We start from the raw sequence: 19,327 nt of genomic DNA, 5'->3' as shown, positions 1-19,327 counted from the left end.
CCACCTCAGGCCTCATTCCACTTGTAATCACTAGTCATGTGGTCCCATATAGATGCACGGGGTCTAGGAAATGGATCTTGGCTTGGTGGCTGTTTCTCTGCATCAATTCTGTGGAAAGAAAGCATGAATCTTTGATGACCAGCAACAGTACCATAATAGATACTTATTATGAACCTACCCTGTGCTCAACTTCATACCAAATGCTCTGAGGCAACATGAAGAAGTCAATTGTTCATGCCTATACAGAGGTTGACATGTTAACAGGAACTGGTCACCCCCAAGGATGAGGAGACGAGGTTCCCCTTTTCTGGGAACTCTTCTACTACACCATTCCTCTGTGCTTCCCTGTTAACTGGTGCTGATCAATTTCATGGCACTTAGTGCACTAAAACCCACCATAATCTTGTCTGACTCTCCCACTGAATTATATTTTTGAGATCATAACTTCAGTTGCCTTGTTGATCAGCACGTATTTCTAGTACTCAGCACAGAACATGGCACATCTGAGATATTGGGTAAATGCTCAAATGAATGAAAACTCAAGTAGAATAGTGAGATGCAGTGCAGTACCGTGCTGTGAGCATGAGTTAGTCAAATCTTCTTATCCCTTGTGACCTTGCAAAAGTTGCTGAATTTCTCTGAACCTCAATGGTTCATTCTTAGAATGGGAACAAAGATACCAACTTTACAGGGTTGTCATGAGGATTTTCTGAGATCCTAAATGTGTATTCGGCACCTAGCCCTGTGTCTGTCTTGTTCCTGAAGTTACAGAGAACAGCTTTTCACCAGGGAGTACGATGTTAGCTGTGGGTTTTTCATAGATGCCCTTTATTAGGTTGAGGGAGTTCCCTTCTCTTTCTTGTTTGGTCGCTGTTTTTGTCAAGAGGAGGTATTGGATTTTGTCAAATGGTTTTATTCTGTCTGTTGAGACAATCTTGTGGGTTTTACCCTTTATGCTATTCATGTGATATCTCACATTAACTGATTTTCAGATGTTAAATCAATTTTGCACTTCTGGGATAAATCCCACTTGGTCATGGTATATAATCCTTTTAATACATTGCTGAATTCTGTTTTCCAGTGTTTTGTTGTATTTTGTTTTGGTTTGGTTTTCAGGGGTGCTTTCTGTGTCCCAAAGTGTTTCAGACCCTTTGCCTGAGTCCCATGGCACTCCCCAGAGGCCCCTAAGGAACTCCTTATTGGTTTCTTCTGGGGACAATTTCTAATAATTCACTTCCAGTCAAATCCTGTTCTCAGATGCAGCTGTTGGGGATCAGCCTGAGTCACTGCCAGGGTCAAGGCCCTCTCTGGTCACTGTGGCCCTTCGCACACACCCACACCCACACCTCTCCGGCTAACCCAGCTCTGTGACTTTTTCCGCAGGTGATCTACGCCCTGAACACCCGCCAGGACGAGACCGAGGCGGGCATGGAGGCACTGCGCGAGGCCCACCAGGAGGAGCTGCAGCAGGCGGTGGCCGAGACCGAGGCCAGGCTCCTGCAGGCGCAGGGCCGCGCGGGCGAGGAGGAGGCCCTGCGGCAGCGCATCCAGGCACTGGAGAGCGCCCTGGAGCTGCAGAAGCAGCTGACACAGGAGGCACTGGCCCAGTCGGCCTCGTGCAGGCCGGAGACCCAGGAGAGGGAGCTGCGGGTGGAGGCCGAGCACGCCGAGCGGGTGCTCACCCTGTCCAAGGAGATGCTGGAGCTCAAGGCCGGCTATGAGAAGAGGCTCCGGCACTTGAGTGGCCACGAGGCGCCCCGGTGGGGCCGGCTCGCCCAGGAGGGTCCCGAGCCCAAGGCCGAGCCGGGCTGCGGCCCCGAGATGCGGGAGGTCCTGCTGGAAGTGGAGCGGCTGCGAGCGGAGAATCAGCAGCTGAGCAAGGACTACGCGCGGAAGGCCGAGGAGCTGCAGGCCACGTACGAGCGGGAGAACGAGGCGGTCCAGCAGGCGATGCAGCAGTCTGTGAGCGAGGCCCTGTGGCAGTGGCAGGAGAAGGAGACCGACCTCCGGAAGAACTTCCAGGCCCAGGAGGCAGCCCTCCAGGCCCAGGTCCGGAAGCTGGAAGGGGATCTGGAGCACAGAGGCCGCAAGATTAGTGACCTGAAGAAGTATGCCCAAAAGCTGAAGGACCGCATTCAGGTAAAGCAGGGGCTCTTCCTGCCTCCCAAGTGTGAGAGTAACCATGGCCGGTAGTATGAACACCTACCACTCATCCGGCACTGTGACTTCTGCCAAAGTGAGCATGATTACCTTCACTGAGTTCAACCACATTCATTAAGGAAATATTTATTGAATACCTACTATGTGCCAGGCCAGGGCTGTGTTCAGGAGACACATGGTAAGCTGGACTTGATCCCTGTCCTTTGAGAGCTGAGAGACTTACAATTTACAGATGAGAAGATAAAACTGAAATTGAGAAGCTTAAGGAGGAGCGTAGCTGGGCACACAGCTGAAAAGAGTTTGAACTCAGTTCAGCCTAATTCTAAAGCCCCTGCTCACTCTGTAACAACTTGCCTGTCCTAACGTCCTTGAGGCTTTATATTTGTGGAAAATTGGACCAGTGACAAGTTAGTTATGTGAGGCCCACAGTCTCACAGAGGCCCATCTCTAAAAGTAATAGCAGCTAGTATCTTTCATATTTCCTGAGCATTGTTTTCTGTCCCACTTTATTTCATTTAATCCTCACTACAGAAAGGCTGAGGTTTCCCAGGTGGCGCTAGTGGTAAAGAATCCACCTCCTAATGTAGCAGATATAAGAGACATGAGTTCAATCCCTGGGTCTGGAAGATCCCCTGGAGGAGAGCATGGCAACCCACTCCAGTATTCTTGCTTGGAGAATCCCAAAGACAGAAGAGTCTGGCAGGCTACAATCTATAGAGTCACAAAGAGTCGGACATGACTGAAGCGACTTAGCACAGCACAGAAAGATTAAATAACTTGCTGAATATCACATAGCCAATCAGAGGATGAATCAGGATTTGATGAACACTGAGCCACTGAATTCCAGAGATTAATGGCACATGCTGTGCATTTACCTACTTTTCAGAGCTGATGTACATAGGATGTGTCTGCACAGAACTAAAGAAATGACACCCTGTCTCTCTGTTTAGGACCTGGATGTGCAGCTCAAGGAGGCTCGACAGGAGAATTCAGAGTTGAAAAGCACGGCAAAAAAACTTGGGGAGAAGCTGGCCATTGCCAAAGATAAGCTGATGTTGCAGGAGTGTCATGTGATGCAGAAAACAGGTGAGATGCCCCAATTGATTTCCTTACAGAGCAAAAGTTGGCCACCAGGTTGGCTTGGCACTGCTTGCAGCCTTGAGACTGTTAAGGGAGCAGAATGGAGGGCAGGGGTCTTTGATCTGACCTGCCTGGTGGTAAGTCCCATCATGCAGGACATAAGCAAGCCAATACCCAGAGCTGCCACAGGTCAGATATCTAAAAGGCATGATGCAGGAGGATCTCTGGCTCCCAGATAGTTCTCCATCCAGTCCACCATAGTGCCTGAGCTTCTCAGCTCTGGCTTTTCCCTAGACTTAGACAACACTTTATACTCTAACATCTTTCACACAGTGATGATATTGGATGTTCCCAATAGTTTTGTGAGTTAGGTATTGTCAGTATCACATGTCACAGATGAAGAAATGAACCAGAGAAAAGTTATGTGGCTAGCTTAAGGCCAGCCAGATGGCTGGTGATAGAGTAAGATACATGGGTTATCTGACTCCAAAGTGCTTTCTTTGAGATAAGGTAAGATAACATCACTGACTCAAGGGACATGAACTTGAGCAAACTCAGGGAGATAGTGGAGGACAGGGAAGCCTGGTGTCCTGCAGTCCATGAAGTCACAAAGAGTTGGACATAGCTTAGCGACTGAAACAAAAAAAGGTGCTTTCCACTGAGCTCCCTCATCAGAACATTCTTGAATATTCAGTTTGACACTGGGATATAGAACAAGGGCACAAAACATAAGCTCTGCCTCCAGGGAGATTATGGGACTGTTATTTTACAGCCCACAGCATGCTTTCATATCGTGAGTGCATCCCAGGCAGCAGAGGAACAAGGTGTCTGGGAAAGAAGAAATCACTTTGGGCTGGAAAGTGTGAGTTGGAACCAGAGGGTATGGTGGTCTCAGAAGTAAGGCATAAGTACCTTGGGGAATATGGGAAGAAACTGAGCAATTTTAGTCATATTTAATTTTTGTCTTATACTTGAAATCTCTTTAAATTTAAGTCGTTTGAATGTACATATGTTCAGGAACATCCTCAATTTTTTAACCTACATAAAAGATGACTAGTTTTAGAAGGGAGAGCAGGGCAACTATGTGAACTCAAGATGCTACTTGGGCAAAGATGACAATCACCATCTTGACCATACTTGAGGCCAGAAGGCCATGGAGCGGGGATTACATAGGGGAGTTGAATAGCAGAATGGTAACCTGCAGAGGTCTCAGGCACAAGGCCCAGGCCAAGGGCATTCCCAATGATGTTGAAACTTGTGCTTACAGGTGACATGAAGATGGAGAGAGTTTCAGAGAATGAAGTCCTAGGGAAAGAGAATGATTTAGAAGCCTGCAGTCTCCATCCTCAGCAAGACCAGAACTTTGCCAAGGAATGTCCCTGCACAAAAGGAGGCACAGATACACAGGTAGTGTCTGACCCAGCCCTGGGGATGCAGCAGTCACAGGGGGCTCTGCAGGAACAAGCTTCAGAGGGAGGCCAGCCCCGAACCATGATAGGTCTACTTGGAAGCAACAGGTCCCATAGTTTCAGGGGTGAATGTGTAGGTGTGAAGTTCCAGCTAATGTCAAGCCAACTGCATGTCATTTGAAACTAGGAGACTGAGAGTGTAGAGAAATTCTTCCGACGCCTCATCACCAGCTCCTGGGAAACTGGAAACTTGCTTAAGATTCCTGCTATATGTTCCCAGTCAAAACAAAGCTTTTTTTTCTTTTTTTTTTTTAATTAGAAAGCGCTATAGCGTGGGCTGGAATACCTGATCCTATGATAATAGATGCATTACTCCAAAAAGCCTTTTCCAATGGTGGATAAAATGAAGTTTTTTACAAATATCAAACATGTCATCTTATAAAATTTACTGCACCTTGTGATACATGCTTTAAAATCAGTAGTCAACATTGTAGAAGTTCCACAAAAGAGAAATGGTGATTTCCTGTTCTTTCCACCCTGGCAGTTTCACCATCCCTTTTTCTTTTCATAGACCAAGAAAGAAGCATGCATTGAGACGGAATATATGAAGCAAAAATATGAAGAAGACCTCCGCAAAATCAAACATCAGACAGAAGAGGAGAAGAAACATCTCAAAGACCAGCTGATGAAGCGCCTAGAAGACTTGGTGAAGAAGCACATGGTGGAAATCAAGTCAGTTCGCTCATCAGTGGAAGCTGAAAGGAAGAGGCTGCAGAAGGTGAGACTCCATTCCAGAGATACCGTTCCTTTTGTTCTTCCTTGCCTCTACCTCCTTCCTTTCCTGTTTGTTTCTTCTTTCCTTCCTTAAACATTTATTGAGCTCCTATTGTGTACAGGTCTCAGCTACTTCTCTGACCAAAGGAAGTTCAGTGTCTTCTGGAGGAGACAGGGCACCTTGAGACAGTAGGGCATGGGGTGGAATGGTGTCATATGAGTGTTTAACTTAGGGAAATTCAAATCCTCTATTCTGCAAAAGCAGAGAGAAATAAAATGAAATGAACATGTGGACCTGGCAGACTGCCTGGATTCAAACCCCAGCTCTGCCACCCTCCAGCTGTGAACAGTTAGGTCCCTCACATAAAATCTCTGTGGGCCCCAGGTTCCTCATTTATAAAACAGATGTTGATAATAGCACCTAACAGAGTAGTTGCAAGGATTACATGACGTGATCCGTGTGAAAAAACAAAGCAGACCGTAGTTCATGGGGTGTAATAGGCACTGGGTGAATGCAGGTAATTGATTAATCAGTGGGTCGGCAGTGGAGAGAGGTTTCTCAGCCCCTGAGTACTGCTCCAGATTCCCACTAAAGGAGGTGCTTTCTGCTGAGAAGGAATGCAAGCCTCATCCCTTGTGTTTGCTGAGGAAAGCAAATAACATGTGTATTTGAATATTTTAGGAAAAGAGTGAAGTAAAACAGCATTACTGTAAGCATGCTGCTGCTGCTAAGTCGCTTCAGTCGTGTCCGACTCTGTGCGACCCCATAGATGGCAGCCGACCAGGCTCCGCTGTCCCTGGGATTCTCCAGGCAAGAACACTGGAGTGGGTTGCCATTTCCTTCTCCAATGCATGAAAGTGAAGAGTGAAAGTGAAGTTGCTCAGTCATGTCCGACTAGTAGCGACCCCATGGACTGCAGCCCACCAGGCTCCTCTGTCCATGCGATTTTCTAGGCAAGAGTACTGGAGTGGCTTGCCATTGCCTTCTCCAATTGTAAGCATAGGTGGTGCTTTAATTATTATAAGAAGGCTTCTTTCTAATCTAAGAATTTGCATTATCAGCTCTGAGTTTTCATTGAAAGAGAATCATATGTCACTGAGGAATGCAGTGTGTGGTGGTGAAAAGTAGTAGATACTCAATAAATATGTGTTGGATAAATAAATGGACTCATGAAAGACTAATACTGGGTCCAAGTCCTGACTGTTTGATTGGCTTTATGACCTTGAACTGGTCACTTACCTTTCCAAAAATAAAGATAATTACTTTGGGGGCTTGTTATGTGCATTAAATATGGTTTTGTATATAAACTTTTAGCTTAGTGCCTAAACATGTACTCAACATTTGATAAACAGTGGTTGTGATTAGTTACCATGTGCATTAGATGATGTCCTGTGTGATAATATTATTTAGTGCCCACTATACTTTATGATCGCCGAAGAATTGATGCTTTTGAACTGTGGTGTTGGAGAAGACTCTTGAGAGTCCCTTGGACTGCAAGGAGATCCAACCAGTCCATTCTAAAGGAGATCAATCCTGGGTGTTCATTGGAAGGACTGATGCTGAAGCTGAAACTCCAATACTTTGGCCACCTCATGCGACGAGTTGACTCACTGGAAAAGACTCTGATGCTGGGAGGGATTGGGGGCGGGAGGAGAAGGGGACGACGGAGAATGAGATGGCTGGAAGGCATCACCAACTCAATGGACATGAGTTTGAGCGAACTCCGGGAGTTGGTGATGGACAGGGAGGCCTGGTGTGCTGTGATTCATGCGGTCGCAAAGAGTCGGACATGACTGAGTGACTGAACTGAACTGAACTGATACTTTATAAACCACTTATTCTTATGAACACATTTAATCCTCCCAACAGGGTTACAAAATGAGTGTTCATGCCGCCATTTCAGAGATGAGAAAACTGAGGCTCAAAGATGTTATATATCTGCTCACACAGTGAGTGGTGTAGCCATATTAAAACCCAACGGCCTGACTCCAGAGCCCATGATTTCCCATCCCTGCACAGGGTGGGAAGCAACTGTATTGAAGACGCTTTCCTGCCAACCAGCAGTAACTGGTTGCACAAATCCAGCCCTCATGTAGCTGAATCCTCTTTCTATCCTGAGCCACAGTCAGTGGGAGGGACGGTTACTCTCCTGGAGCTACAGGTTGCCCTGGTAACCTGTCAGCCAAGCCTGACTCCAAGTGTAGAAATTCCATTTCAGCTCTAATCAGGGGCATGGATCCACTTGGGAAATGAATCATGTAGAAATAAATTGCATTTCCTCCTGTTTTTTTTTTTTAATTATCATTTCTACAAACTGAGGACATAAATTATATAAATTAGGCCATGCAGACTAGAGGAAGGTAAAACCTTGAAGAGGCCCCAAATCAGGTATTCATGGACTAAAAATAGATACCCATTTCCCCTGTAGAGTTAAGAGGGCACTGTTTCTTTGGGCCCTTCAGTACAAATGTGTTATGTATCCTGAATGCTACCTTAACCTGAAAAAGGTGCTACAGGAGAAGGGCTGGAGTTGACCCAGAGGGCCTATCTGCCTTCCCTGTCGAGGATATTATTACTTAATCTTCACAGACAGAGCAGAGTACATGTCCTGTAATTAGCATTTGCCCACACATTCTTAGAAGACCGTGGGAAGGTTTATTGAGTTCCTATTGAGCTGTGCTAGACACTGCTGCATTCTACACTTCATTTGTGTCACTTATGATTCTGGGTGTCAGGCATCACAAAGCCACCCTGGGCGCTTTAGGCAAGAAAGGAATGTAGTAAAGGGCAATGAGAAGCTTTCTGGAAAACCAGGGAACTGGGCTTGGCAGCTACTCAAGTCAGTGATGAGGACACACCTGCCACCACCTCTGAGGCCAGACCTGCCATGAACACAGCTGACAACCACCACCAATGGGCCCTGGACATTGCCTACAGAACTGCACTGTCCAATTTGGTAGCCCCTTGTGGTTATTTCCATTTAAATTAATCACAACTAAATAATATTTTAAATTCAGTTCCTCAGGTGAGCTAGCCATATTCCAAGTGCTTAATTGCCATATGTGGCTAATGGCTCCTGGAATGGATAGAACAGTGCTGAAGGACTTCTACAGATAAGCTGTATTTTAGAATACTTCCATCATCCTGGAAATGTCTGTCATTCGGAGCTGCTATAGAATGGCTGGCCTTGCTACCCGTGGGAAATGCAGTTGCCAGATCCTTTTTGTTTCAATGACTCCAGCTTGAACATATCGATGGCTTCCGATTTGAAATCTGGGGTGAGTGTGTCTGATGGTCACATGCCCTCAGTCCTCTTTGGAAGGGGGTCTGGGAAGGTAAGTCTGACATTTTCTGGTTCTGTGGTGGGAGGATGGCTCTGATGTATCAGATGGAGAATTTCTCAAACATTCCAAGAAGGATCAGATGCTGTGCAGCTAAAAGGAATGACAGCTCTCCAGTCCATGATTTATCCCTTACCTCAGCCCTGTAGACAGGGATTGCTTTCTCATTTCACCGATGAAGAACCTGAGAAATAAAGTCACTTGAATATCAAATGAATTGGATGTGAATCATGGAAGCATAACCTTTGCTCTCTATGTAGTAAGCCATCAGGTCTTCACCCTGCCAGCATCTGTTTATGGTTCATTTATCATTCATTGAAGGCATACTCGGTGTTTTGAGCAATGCAGGGATATAGGAATCAGCCATGCCTTCGAAGAGCTCACCGTCTAGTAGGAGAAACAAGACGTGCACTCAAACATCAGTCAAGTCAGTGTGTAAGAAGTGCTGTGCCTGGGGAAAGAGCCTCGTCAAATCTTGAATAAGTTAACCCAAACCATTCTAGGCCTCTGCTTTTTAATTTCAATAATAAATATGAATGTGAATGCTTTTCTCAAAATTTTCTCAACTTTTTATTTCTACCAACCCCCAAAATACTGTTATTTAAAAATAGGTTACCAGATATCTCCCTCTACATGAATCAGCCATAGGTACACATATATCCCCTCCCTTTTGAAACTCCCTCCCATCTCCCTCCCATCCTACCCCTCTCGGTTGATACAGAGCCCTTGTTGGAGTTTCCTAAGCCATACAGCAAATTCCCGTTGGCTGTCTATTTTACATACAATAATATAAGTTTCCATGTTACTCTCTCCATACATCTCACCCTCTCCTCCCCTCTCCCCATGTCCATAAGTCGATTCTCTATTTCTGTTTCTCCATTGCTGCCCTGTAAATAAATTCTTCAGCACCATTTTTCTAGATTCTGTATATATGTATTAGAATATGATATTTATCTTTCTCTTTTTGACTTAGTTCTCTGGTAGTCCAGGGTCTTGGAGTCAGTGTTCCCACTCCAAAGGCTCAGCGCTTGATCTCTGGTTGGGAACAAAGATTCCACAAGTGGTTTGTTATGGCATTAAAGTTAAGTCGCTCAGTCGTGTCCGACTCTTTGTGACCCCATGGACTGTAGCCCACTAGGCTCCTCCATCCATGGGATTCTCCAGGCAAGAATACTGGAGTGGGTTGCCATTTCCTTCTCCAGGGGATCTTCCCAACCCAGGGATCGAACCCAAGTCTCCCACATTGCAGGCAGATGCTTTAACCTCTGAGCCACCATTAAAGCAAATATCAAAAACGAGAAACCAAAGATGAACCCCAGACAAATGGCAGTTACAAAATCAAGCAAATAATAATTAAAATAATGGAATACACACACATGTATGTATATATACACACCGATGAGCAAAGTCAACACAGTCCAACAAAAATAAAGCACAGCAGACTGACCCAGCAAACAAAGGAAATAAAAAATTATATTCACCAGTTAAGAACAAAATTAACTAAAGCACAAACTGGAAAGCAAAACTAAAGCAAGGTGCCAAGTGGGGAATGAAGCAATGAAAACAAAACTAACAAATATGTAGAGAGGAAAGAAAAGAAAGAAAGAATAGATATGCAAAGTTAAATAGAAGTAGATGAAGATTTGTATACATTAAAGATTAACTGCAAGGGGAAAAGAACAGTAGTGAAGGCAAACAAAGGAATAAATGTAGAAAAAATATAATAGGTTTAAAAAATTAAAATTATAAAGAAAAGAATAAAAGGGGGGAGGGGACTCCACAGAACTGCAAAAGCCCAAAGTAGAGGCAGAGGTTTATAACAACAATAAATCATGTGACTGAGAAAAAAAAAAAAGCTCAAAAGCTTAATTAGATTTCATAGTGCAGAAAAAACAAATTGACAACTAAAACAGAGCCGGACGGGGAGGAAGGAAAAAAAGAGAAGAAAATCTAAAAGAATCTACAGAACAAGTCAAAACATAAGAATAATAAATGTTTTTCTTGAGTCACTGCTGTCAGAGTCGTTTCCCTTGCTGGGGTCACAGTCCACCCCACCTCCCTAGGATGCCCTCCAACACTGTGCTAATCTCTGTACCTGCTGTAGGAGCAGCTCAGATTCTAATCTGGTCCTACTCCTGTGTGTTCTTGTCTCCAGTGTCCACAGCTATCAGAACTAGTGTGTTTTGTGGGAGCTCTCAATGACCTTTTATATATTCCGTAGACACAGAGTCTGTTGATCATATGGATTTAATCTGAAGCTTATACAGCTGGTGGAAAGGTTTTGGGTCTTCTTCCTTAGCCACACTGCCCTTGGGTTTCAACTGTGGTTTTATTTCCACCTCTACATGTGGGTCGTCCCCTGGGGTTTGCTCCTGAGGCTGCCCTGGAGGACTTGGGTTTGCCCCTGTGAGGGAGAGGGTGTGGAAGTGGTGCAGCTGCTTGGGTCGCAGGGGTTCTGGCAGCACCAGGTATTCAGGGGAGTTGGCAGCTAGGGCAGCAGGAAATATAGTGCTCTAGAAGGGTATGGCAACCAGTATTGACCAATATACTTCCATATTCTGCCTGGAAAACTCCCCTTGCTGACAGAGAAGCCTGGCAGGCCACAGTCTACAGGGTTGCAGAGTCTGGACACGACTGAAGCGACCCTGTGTGCATAGATGCAAGACATTTTTTTGCCTGTGGCAGGCAGTGAGAGTTATGTGTGAAGGTGGCACAGTTGCTTGCCTTGCAGGGACCATGATGGTGCCAAGTGTGCAGCGACATGGACTGCCTCTGCTGCAGGCATTATGGCCCGATCAGAGTCTTTTTTTTTTGAGCATCTTGTCGCTAGTGATCAGAAGGCCTCTTTGGCCAGTCTTTCTCCGTAGCTCCACACATTCAGGCACTTAGAGGGATCCCTTGCCTGGGGTCCTTCTCTATTGTTCTGTGTGTCAGGCACATAGAGGGGCTCCCCTGGCTGGGGTCCTACTGTGTAGATCAGTACAGTGCCTCAGGCACTTGAAGGGGTCCTACTTTGTAGTTCAGTGCATCAGGTGTTTGATGGCCCAGCCTCTCTATTGTTCAGATACCAATGCTGGCATGTGGGGAGAGAGAGTCTGTGGTGATGACTCCACCCCCTACACATGACTCAGCAGTATCGCCTTGCTTCCATGGCTGCCCAGCTTTCCTCCACAGGCATTTTGCACCACAATCTCTTCCCTCACATCCCCTTGATCTGTCTCTCCGCAGTCAACAGCAGCCCTCGCCTTGAGATTGTTCCACAATCCCTAAACTCCAGCGCCAAGCCACTGCGCTTTCCAGGGGACCTGTGTCCCTGTCCAGGATGTGTATGGCTGCGGCAAGGACTATCTGGTTCTCACTCTGTTTAGGCTGCCACAGACCAGCTGCTTCACTCTCAGCCTTAAATGGCTCTCCTCTGACTCAGACAGTTCCCCCAGTGTGGGGATCAGACCCCTGCTTCAGCTCCCCCACCCACCAAGGGCAGGTCCAGTCCTATTAACACTCCTGTTTTCCCCCCTAGTTCCTTCATCCTACTGAGTTTTGCATGGTTCTATATATTCTTTTCTGCTGGTCAGGTACTCCTGTCTGCTCTCAGCTGGTGTTCTGAATGCATTTCTGTGTCTGAAGTTGTATTCCTGATGTATCCATGAAGAGAGATGTACTCCACATCCACCTACTCCTCTGCCATCTTATTCTCCTGCCTTCATTTTAGAAGGTTATTTTGCTGGATATAGAATTCTAGGTTAACAGTTTCATTCTTTGAGCACTTTAAAGATACTGTTCAATTTTTTATTTTTTGGTTTGTATTTTCATCAAATGAAAAGCTGGTAGCCACTCTTACCTGTTTTCCCTAGTGCATAGTGTGTCTTTTGTTTTGTGACCACTTATAAGATTTTTTTCTCTATCATTGGTTTCTACAATTTGATTATAGTATGTCTTGGTATGATATGTTTTGTGTTTTTCTGTTTGAGGTTCACTGGAATCTTGAATCTATGGGTTATACTTTCCTCTGTATTCATATTTTTAATTGAAGTATAGATTATTACAATATTGTCTACTGCATTGTAACTGTTGACTTTGCTGCCAGTCTTTTCCACACAGTTGTGAGCTCCTGGTGAGTAGGCATAGTGTCATTTTATCCCCAGCTTCAGGAACAGTGCCAAACACATAGCAGGTCTCAATAAATATTTGGTGAATGAATCAGTGACTTAATGTCTACCTAAAGTTCAGCTGTCTGGCTCTAGGTGAGTGATCACACCATCGTGCTTATCTGGGTCATTAAGATCTTTTTGTATAGTTTTTCTGTGTATCACTCACTTAGAGCCAGACATCCTGGAATGTGAAATCAAGTGGGCCTTAGGAAGCATCTTAGGAAGTGAGCAAAGCTAGTAGAGGTGATGGAATTCCAGTTGAGCTATTTCAAATCCTAAAAGATGATGCTGTTAAGGTGCTGCACTCAATATGCCAGCAAATTGGGAAAATTCAGCAGTGGCCACAGGATGGGAAAAGGTCAGTTTTCATTCCAATCCCAAAGAAAGGCAATGATAAAGAACGTTCAAACTACTGCGTAATTGCACTCATCTCACACACTAGCAGCATATGCTCAAAACTGTCCAAATTAGGCTTTAATAGTACATGAATCGAGAACTTCCAGATGTTCAAGCTGGATTTAGAAAAGGCAGAGGAACCAGAGATCAAATTGCCAGTATCCATTGGATCATAGAAAAAGCAAGAGAGTTCCAGAAAAACATCTACTTCTGCTTTATTGACTACGCCAAAGCCTTTGACTGTGTGGATTGCAGCAAACTGCAGAAAGTTTTTTGAGATGGGAATACCAGACCACCTGACCTGCCTCCTGAGAAATCCATATACAGGTCAAGAAGCAACAGTTAGAACTGGACATGGAAATTGGGAAAGGAGTATGTCAAGGCTGTATGTTGTCACCCTGCTTATTTAACTTGTATCAGAGTACATCATGTGAATGCCAGGCTGAATGAAGCTCAAGCTTGGAATCAAGATTGCCAGGAGAAATACAATAGCCTCAGATATGCAAATAATTCCACTCTTATGGAAGAAAGCAAAGAGGAACTAAAGAGCTTCTTGATGGAAGTAAAAGAGGAGAGTGAAAAGGCTGACTTAAAACTCTACATTCAAAAAACTAAGATCATGGAATCCAGTCCCAGCACTTCTTGGCAAATAGATGGGGATGCAATGGAAACAGTGACAGACTTTATTTCCTTGGGCTCCAAAATCATTGCAGGTGGTGACTGTAGCCATGAAATTAAAAGACACTTGCTCCTTGGAAGAAAAGCTATGACCAACCTAGACAGCATATTAAAAAGCAGAGACGTTACTTTGCCGACAAAGGTCCATCTAGTCAAAGCTATGGTTTTTCCAGTAGTCATGAATGGCTGTGAGAGTTGGACTATAAAGAAAGCTGAGCACCAAAGAATTGATGCTTTTGAACTGTGGTGTTGGAGAAGACTCTTGAGAGTCCCTTGGACTGCAAGGAGACCAAGCCAGTCAATCCTAAATGAAATCAGTCCTGAATATTCATTGGAAGGACTGATGCTGAAGCTGAAACTCCAATACTTTGGCCACCTGATGCGAAGAGCCGACTCATTAGAAGAGACCCTGATGCTGGGAAAGATTGAAGGCAGAAGGAGAGGGGATGACAGAGGATGAGATGGTTGGATGGCATCACCTACTAAATAGACACAAGTTTGAGCAGGCTCCGGTAATTGGTGATGGACAGGGAAGCCTGGCATGCTGCAGTCCATGGGGTCACAAAGAGTTGGACATGACTGAACCAACTGAACTGAAAGTTCAGCTAAAAGGAAAAGAATATTTCATCCACTGCTCTAGACACTTGCAGAATTTCACCAGATATTAAGCTAGATCAAAAAGAGTAGGAATCTATAAGAATTGCCCTACTTTTAATTCATTTATCTCTTACTATTAATAGGTACCTAGAACTATGCTAAGCTTGTATTAATAAGTAATACATTGAGTCACTGAGGGGTTAGGAAATTTGCTCATGGTCACAGAGCTGAAATGCAGCTGCACCACTCACATGAGCTCCAGAATGTTCTTTTATCTGGATCTCCTTTGCACTAAGACTGTGAGGCTGTGAGGCGCGACTGTGGAAAAAGTACTCTGTGAATCCCATTGTTTTGACTAAAGTAAGGTTGCTGTTGAGAAGACCAAAGAGGAAGTTTCATTCTGCTTTTGATATTTCCTTGCATCTGAGGATGTATTTGGCTTTTTGATTCATGGAACTGTGAGAATTGTGTCAATAATGAGCATTCTCTTTTCTTACTTGACACTACAAAACTTAAAGTCAGGGATTTACCCTGCCCTCCCCCAATATATATTAGTGTTTGTGGTGTCAATTTAGCACCTGTTTTTTTTTTTTTTTAACTTTCTCATATATTTCTAATTTATATTTTTTTTATGGAGTTTATGACTCTTGGAGCTTCTTTGAACCCATTTGGGAATAAGGCAGGGTGTGTCCTGTTCATGTTTTCTTGGCTTGTGTGGTTAACTTTTTTATTTATCATTTAGGAAGTAGAAGCACAATTGGAAGAAGTGAAGAAGAAATCAGAAAATGAAATAAAGCAACTGGAAGAAGAGAAAGCGGCCCTAAGTGTGAAGCTCCAGAATTCACTGCTTGAAGTAAGTTCTGAATAAACACTGTGCTTGGGAGTGATGGTTCTGGACTCCAGGAGTTTTTGATTAAGGTGCCAGGAATCTCAGGAAGTCGCCCTGACTTTCTTACATTTAGCATCCTTGCAAGGAAGAAAAAGACTTTAGCCTGACAGGAAGATGATCTCAGGGGCATAAATTCAGCTACAAGTAACAGAGAGCCTGATTTATAGATGCTTAACAAAGAGACACTTAATGTCACATGTAAAAGATGAAAGCAGGAGGATGCTGGCATTGATTCTGTGGCTAAATAATATCAGGTCTGGAAAATCGGCAAACCTCTTGGTCCCACCATCTCCCCACCTCCCGGCAGTTTTCTCGGCATTAGATACTTCTGCCTTTGTGGACTCTTTTCTTCATCAAAAAGAATTACAATTTTTAATTTGTAACTGCATTGCCATAAAGGTGAATACAGCAAGGCTGCATTTTTTCCTTCAAATTTTGAATGAAAACATTTTCATGGTCCCTAAATGCATTATAGGTCCCTGACACTGCATGTAGGAGAAGTTGGCTCAGATTCCCCTTGGTTGTGAGAATGACTGTCACTGACCAGTTGTCATGTCCAAATTTAAAACAGGAAACCAGTAGGGGCAGGGGTGACCAGGCCTGCTTACTTCATTAGGAAAACAAAAGGGTGTACCGAAGCCACTAGCTGACTCCTACTCCCGCTGGTAACATCTGTGCCACATGGCTAGCCTGGGAAACCAGGGATTTAGCCATCAGGCCTCCTATGAAGTGGATGTGAACTAGCTAACTATGGGGTTTTCTTCTTGGGCCCATCTGTCCAAACCACCCAGGGACCAAGTTCAAAGTTTCAAAGCACTGTGGACAGTATTACTGGGGAGAAGAACTTGCCACTGGACTCTATTCATTCTTCAGTGCTTTTAACACTGTGCCAGAACTCCTGGGCAGTTCTTTGCTGTAAGTTCTCTGCAGCAGTACCTACTTCATAGTGAATGTCAGAAGAATTAAGAGTTATACTGTAAAATGCTTAGGTCTGTGCCTGACACAGAGCAAGCACATGGTTAATGATGCTCTTTTTATGTTTTACACATGTCTACTGAATGCTGTTGTGATTGTGAGTGTGCATCTGTCTCCTCCATGAGATGACAGCTCCTTGGAGGCAGGGACGATACTTTACCTTACCATCCTGCTCTCAGGCTGTTTCTTCTCCTCCCCACCTTATGCCTCACATGGGACCTGAGGAGCATTAGTTTCAGCAACATCTGAGTTTCCTTTATGGTTATTAGCCTTGTTCTTCTCAAAGTATAGAGGTGGGAAACCAATCTGTTTAATTCACACTCTACATTTAGTCGGTTAACAATAATCATCATAATTAAGGTCTTACAATGTAATAGCATCCGGTAGCCACCCTTCTCTCATATTATCTGTGTAATTCTTAAACATTTTTCCTTTTCTTTACCAACTAACTTTGTAAAAATGAAATAGGGTGACCTTCCAGGAATGGTATGAAACCCAGTGGAAACCATGCTACAGCTTTGGTATAGTTATATGGACATGAATAATTTAAAGGGAAATGGTGGATATTTTAAACATGCCAGGTTCATTGTCTTCTGGAGAAACTAAGCAACTAGCTAACTAGAAATGGCCCCTCAAGAAGCATGTCTTGGATTTGTCTAGTGAGACACTGTCCTCAGAAGTGATTGACTCAAAGGAACAGGCTCCCAGATTAATGACCACATCCAGATGGTAGGACTTTGCTTCATCGCTGAATATTTCTATTCTTCTATTTTAGGTTTTAAGGCTGGAAGAATTTATCCAGCAGAATAAGGCATGTCCCCCAAGAGGCGATGAAAGACCCCAGGAATTGGAGTGCCAGCGCTGCAACATTTTAGAGACCCAGGTAACCTCTAGCTTTTTCTGCTTTAATTAAGGATATTTTTCTTCTCCTTTTCAGCACTTTGGTGTCCCCAGTGACACATGCTGGCATTAATGGGCCCTTTTATTTCCCCTCTCAGAGTTGCCAAAATGCCTGGGGAAAAGATCATTACAAAATCAATTTGTAACAACCATGAAGAAAATAGAGTTCTGAGTAATTATCTGCATGGTTTGAAGAAGAACAAGGCTTGTCAGATAAATCTTCACTCCCTCTCTGAGAGCAGCCTGGCTGGCAGACAAAGGGGCACTGGACTAGAGTGGGGTCTTTGGTTCTGCCTGGAGCATGAATCCTAACAGTAATCACAATGCCCCCTTGCATCCCTCCGCATCCATATCCATATCTGTGATATCTGTTACTGCCACAGTAGCCCTCCCACGTGATGCTGCCCTTTTTTAAGGGATGGTGCTTCAAGGTAGACTCTAGTTTCTGTTTGTCTCTGTCAGGCTCGTGCTAGGCTGTGTTCTTTCTCCATGGTTGCCATAATGAATTACCACACCCTTGGGGCTTAAACCACAAAAATGTTTTGTCTCACAGTTTTGAAGACTGAAAGTCCAAAATCACAGTGTGAGCAGGGTTGGCTCCTTCAGGTGGCTCTGCGTAGAGTCTGTTCCATGCCTCTCTCCAGCTTCTGGCGGTTGGTGGCACTCCTTGGCATTCCTTGGCTTGTCACCACATCACTCCAGTCTCTGCCTCTATCATCACACAGCCTCCTTCACAATGTGTCTCTGGGTCTTCATATGGCCTTCTTTGAGGGACACAAGTCATTGGATTTAGGGCTCACCCTAATCCAGTATGACCTTATTTTAGCTAATTACATCTGCAGAAGCCCAGGTTGCAAGTAAAGTCACTTCTCTAGGTACTGGAGTTAGGACTTCAATGTCTCTTCTTGGGGGCACAATTTAACCTAAAATATAGGCACTCACTTAACATTCCTTGCATAATGTCAGAAACATAAATTCTTCCTGTGAAGTTCATGTTTGAGTACCCTGGCCTGAAGGACCCTCTTGGTTCCTATTTCAGCTTACCTCTTAATCTTTACAGCTGGCACCATCAAAAATCCATGCCTAAATTTCATATATTTTATCGTTGCCTCAAATTTGCAGTCCACTTCAGACTCCAGGTGGGAAAACACTATGTAGGTGAGTCTGAATCTCACTGCTTTGTCCTCATCCAGGTAATCGACCCATTTCCCTGTGCCTGTGTGTCTTCAGAAACTATAAATTCTCTTTGTTGATTCCAGTCCTGTTTTGCAAACAACAGTCCTACTGGGATAACTCATACTTAACCTTAACCACATATTCACCAGGATAGAAATGAGTCAAAAATCTAGTGGCTATGGATTTGAATAACAATATTGGTCAGTTATACAGCACTGTCTCCATTCATGACCTCAATGGAATTTGTGTAACCCTGTAATGTAACCATTTTACAAAAGAGGAAAATGAAGGACAGAGAAGTTAGGTGACTCACTCATGGTCACAGGCAGATAAGTGGCCGAGACAGGATGGACCTAGGTCTGTGGCTCTGATCCCCCACTCTTCCTGTAAGAGTATCAACACATGTCCAGGATGCCTTCCAGATAAAATAGGCTATAGATGTATGTCTTGGGATTAAGGAGAGTGGCCAGGACTCCCCATATTTCCTCCTGTGACACCCAGATGTGGGGGAAATTCTTGAGCAACTCCCATTGCCCCTGCATAAGCTTGGAGGAGAAATAAAGGAATACAGGTACGTTTATCAGCAGGGCTGGCCCTTCCTGACTGAGGCCATCCCATCCTTTCTGAAAATGTCTGCTTGCAGAACATGCAGGTATTTTCATTCTCTCCGAGTTTCTCAAGAAACAGCCTCATGAACTAGCATTCAACAAGAAGAACTCCTGGCCCTAGAGACAGCTGAACTTTTTACCAGTACCCTGTGGGATTTCCCAGAAAGGTTCTTCCTCAAATATTGGAGAATT

The 19,327-nt window shown here is 44.4% G+C and overlaps 1 protein-coding gene across 2 annotated transcripts in view; it reads left to right on the top strand.

Moving 5' to 3' along the window:
* The window catches only part of FAM184B (family with sequence similarity 184 member B), a 133,517-nt gene that overhangs the window by 70,864 nt on the left and 43,326 nt on the right, over positions 1–19,327 (top strand). For both annotated transcript variants that reach the window (XM_055434004.2, XM_088836249.1), the window contains exons 2-7: positions 1,384–2,139; positions 3,111–3,246; positions 4,508–4,647; positions 5,221–5,427; positions 15,330–15,440; positions 17,227–17,334. In XM_055434004.2, the coding sequence (XP_055289979.2) occupies positions 1,384–2,139; positions 3,111–3,246; positions 4,508–4,647; positions 5,221–5,427; positions 15,330–15,440; positions 17,227–17,334 (1,458 nt within the window). The remainder of the gene's footprint in view (positions 1–1,383; positions 2,140–3,110; positions 3,247–4,507; positions 4,648–5,220; positions 5,428–15,329; positions 15,441–17,226; positions 17,335–19,327) is intronic.

The sequence above is a fragment of the Moschus berezovskii genome, chromosome 5 (assembly GCF_049115385.1).
Source record: "Moschus berezovskii isolate FMDL1 chromosome 5, NW_MosBer_1.0, whole genome shotgun sequence".
Taxonomy (NCBI): Eukaryota; Metazoa; Chordata; class Mammalia; order Artiodactyla; family Moschidae; genus Moschus; species Moschus berezovskii.
The sequence above is the reverse complement of the archived record's forward strand: the minus strand, read 5'-3'. Positions and strand labels throughout refer to the sequence as shown.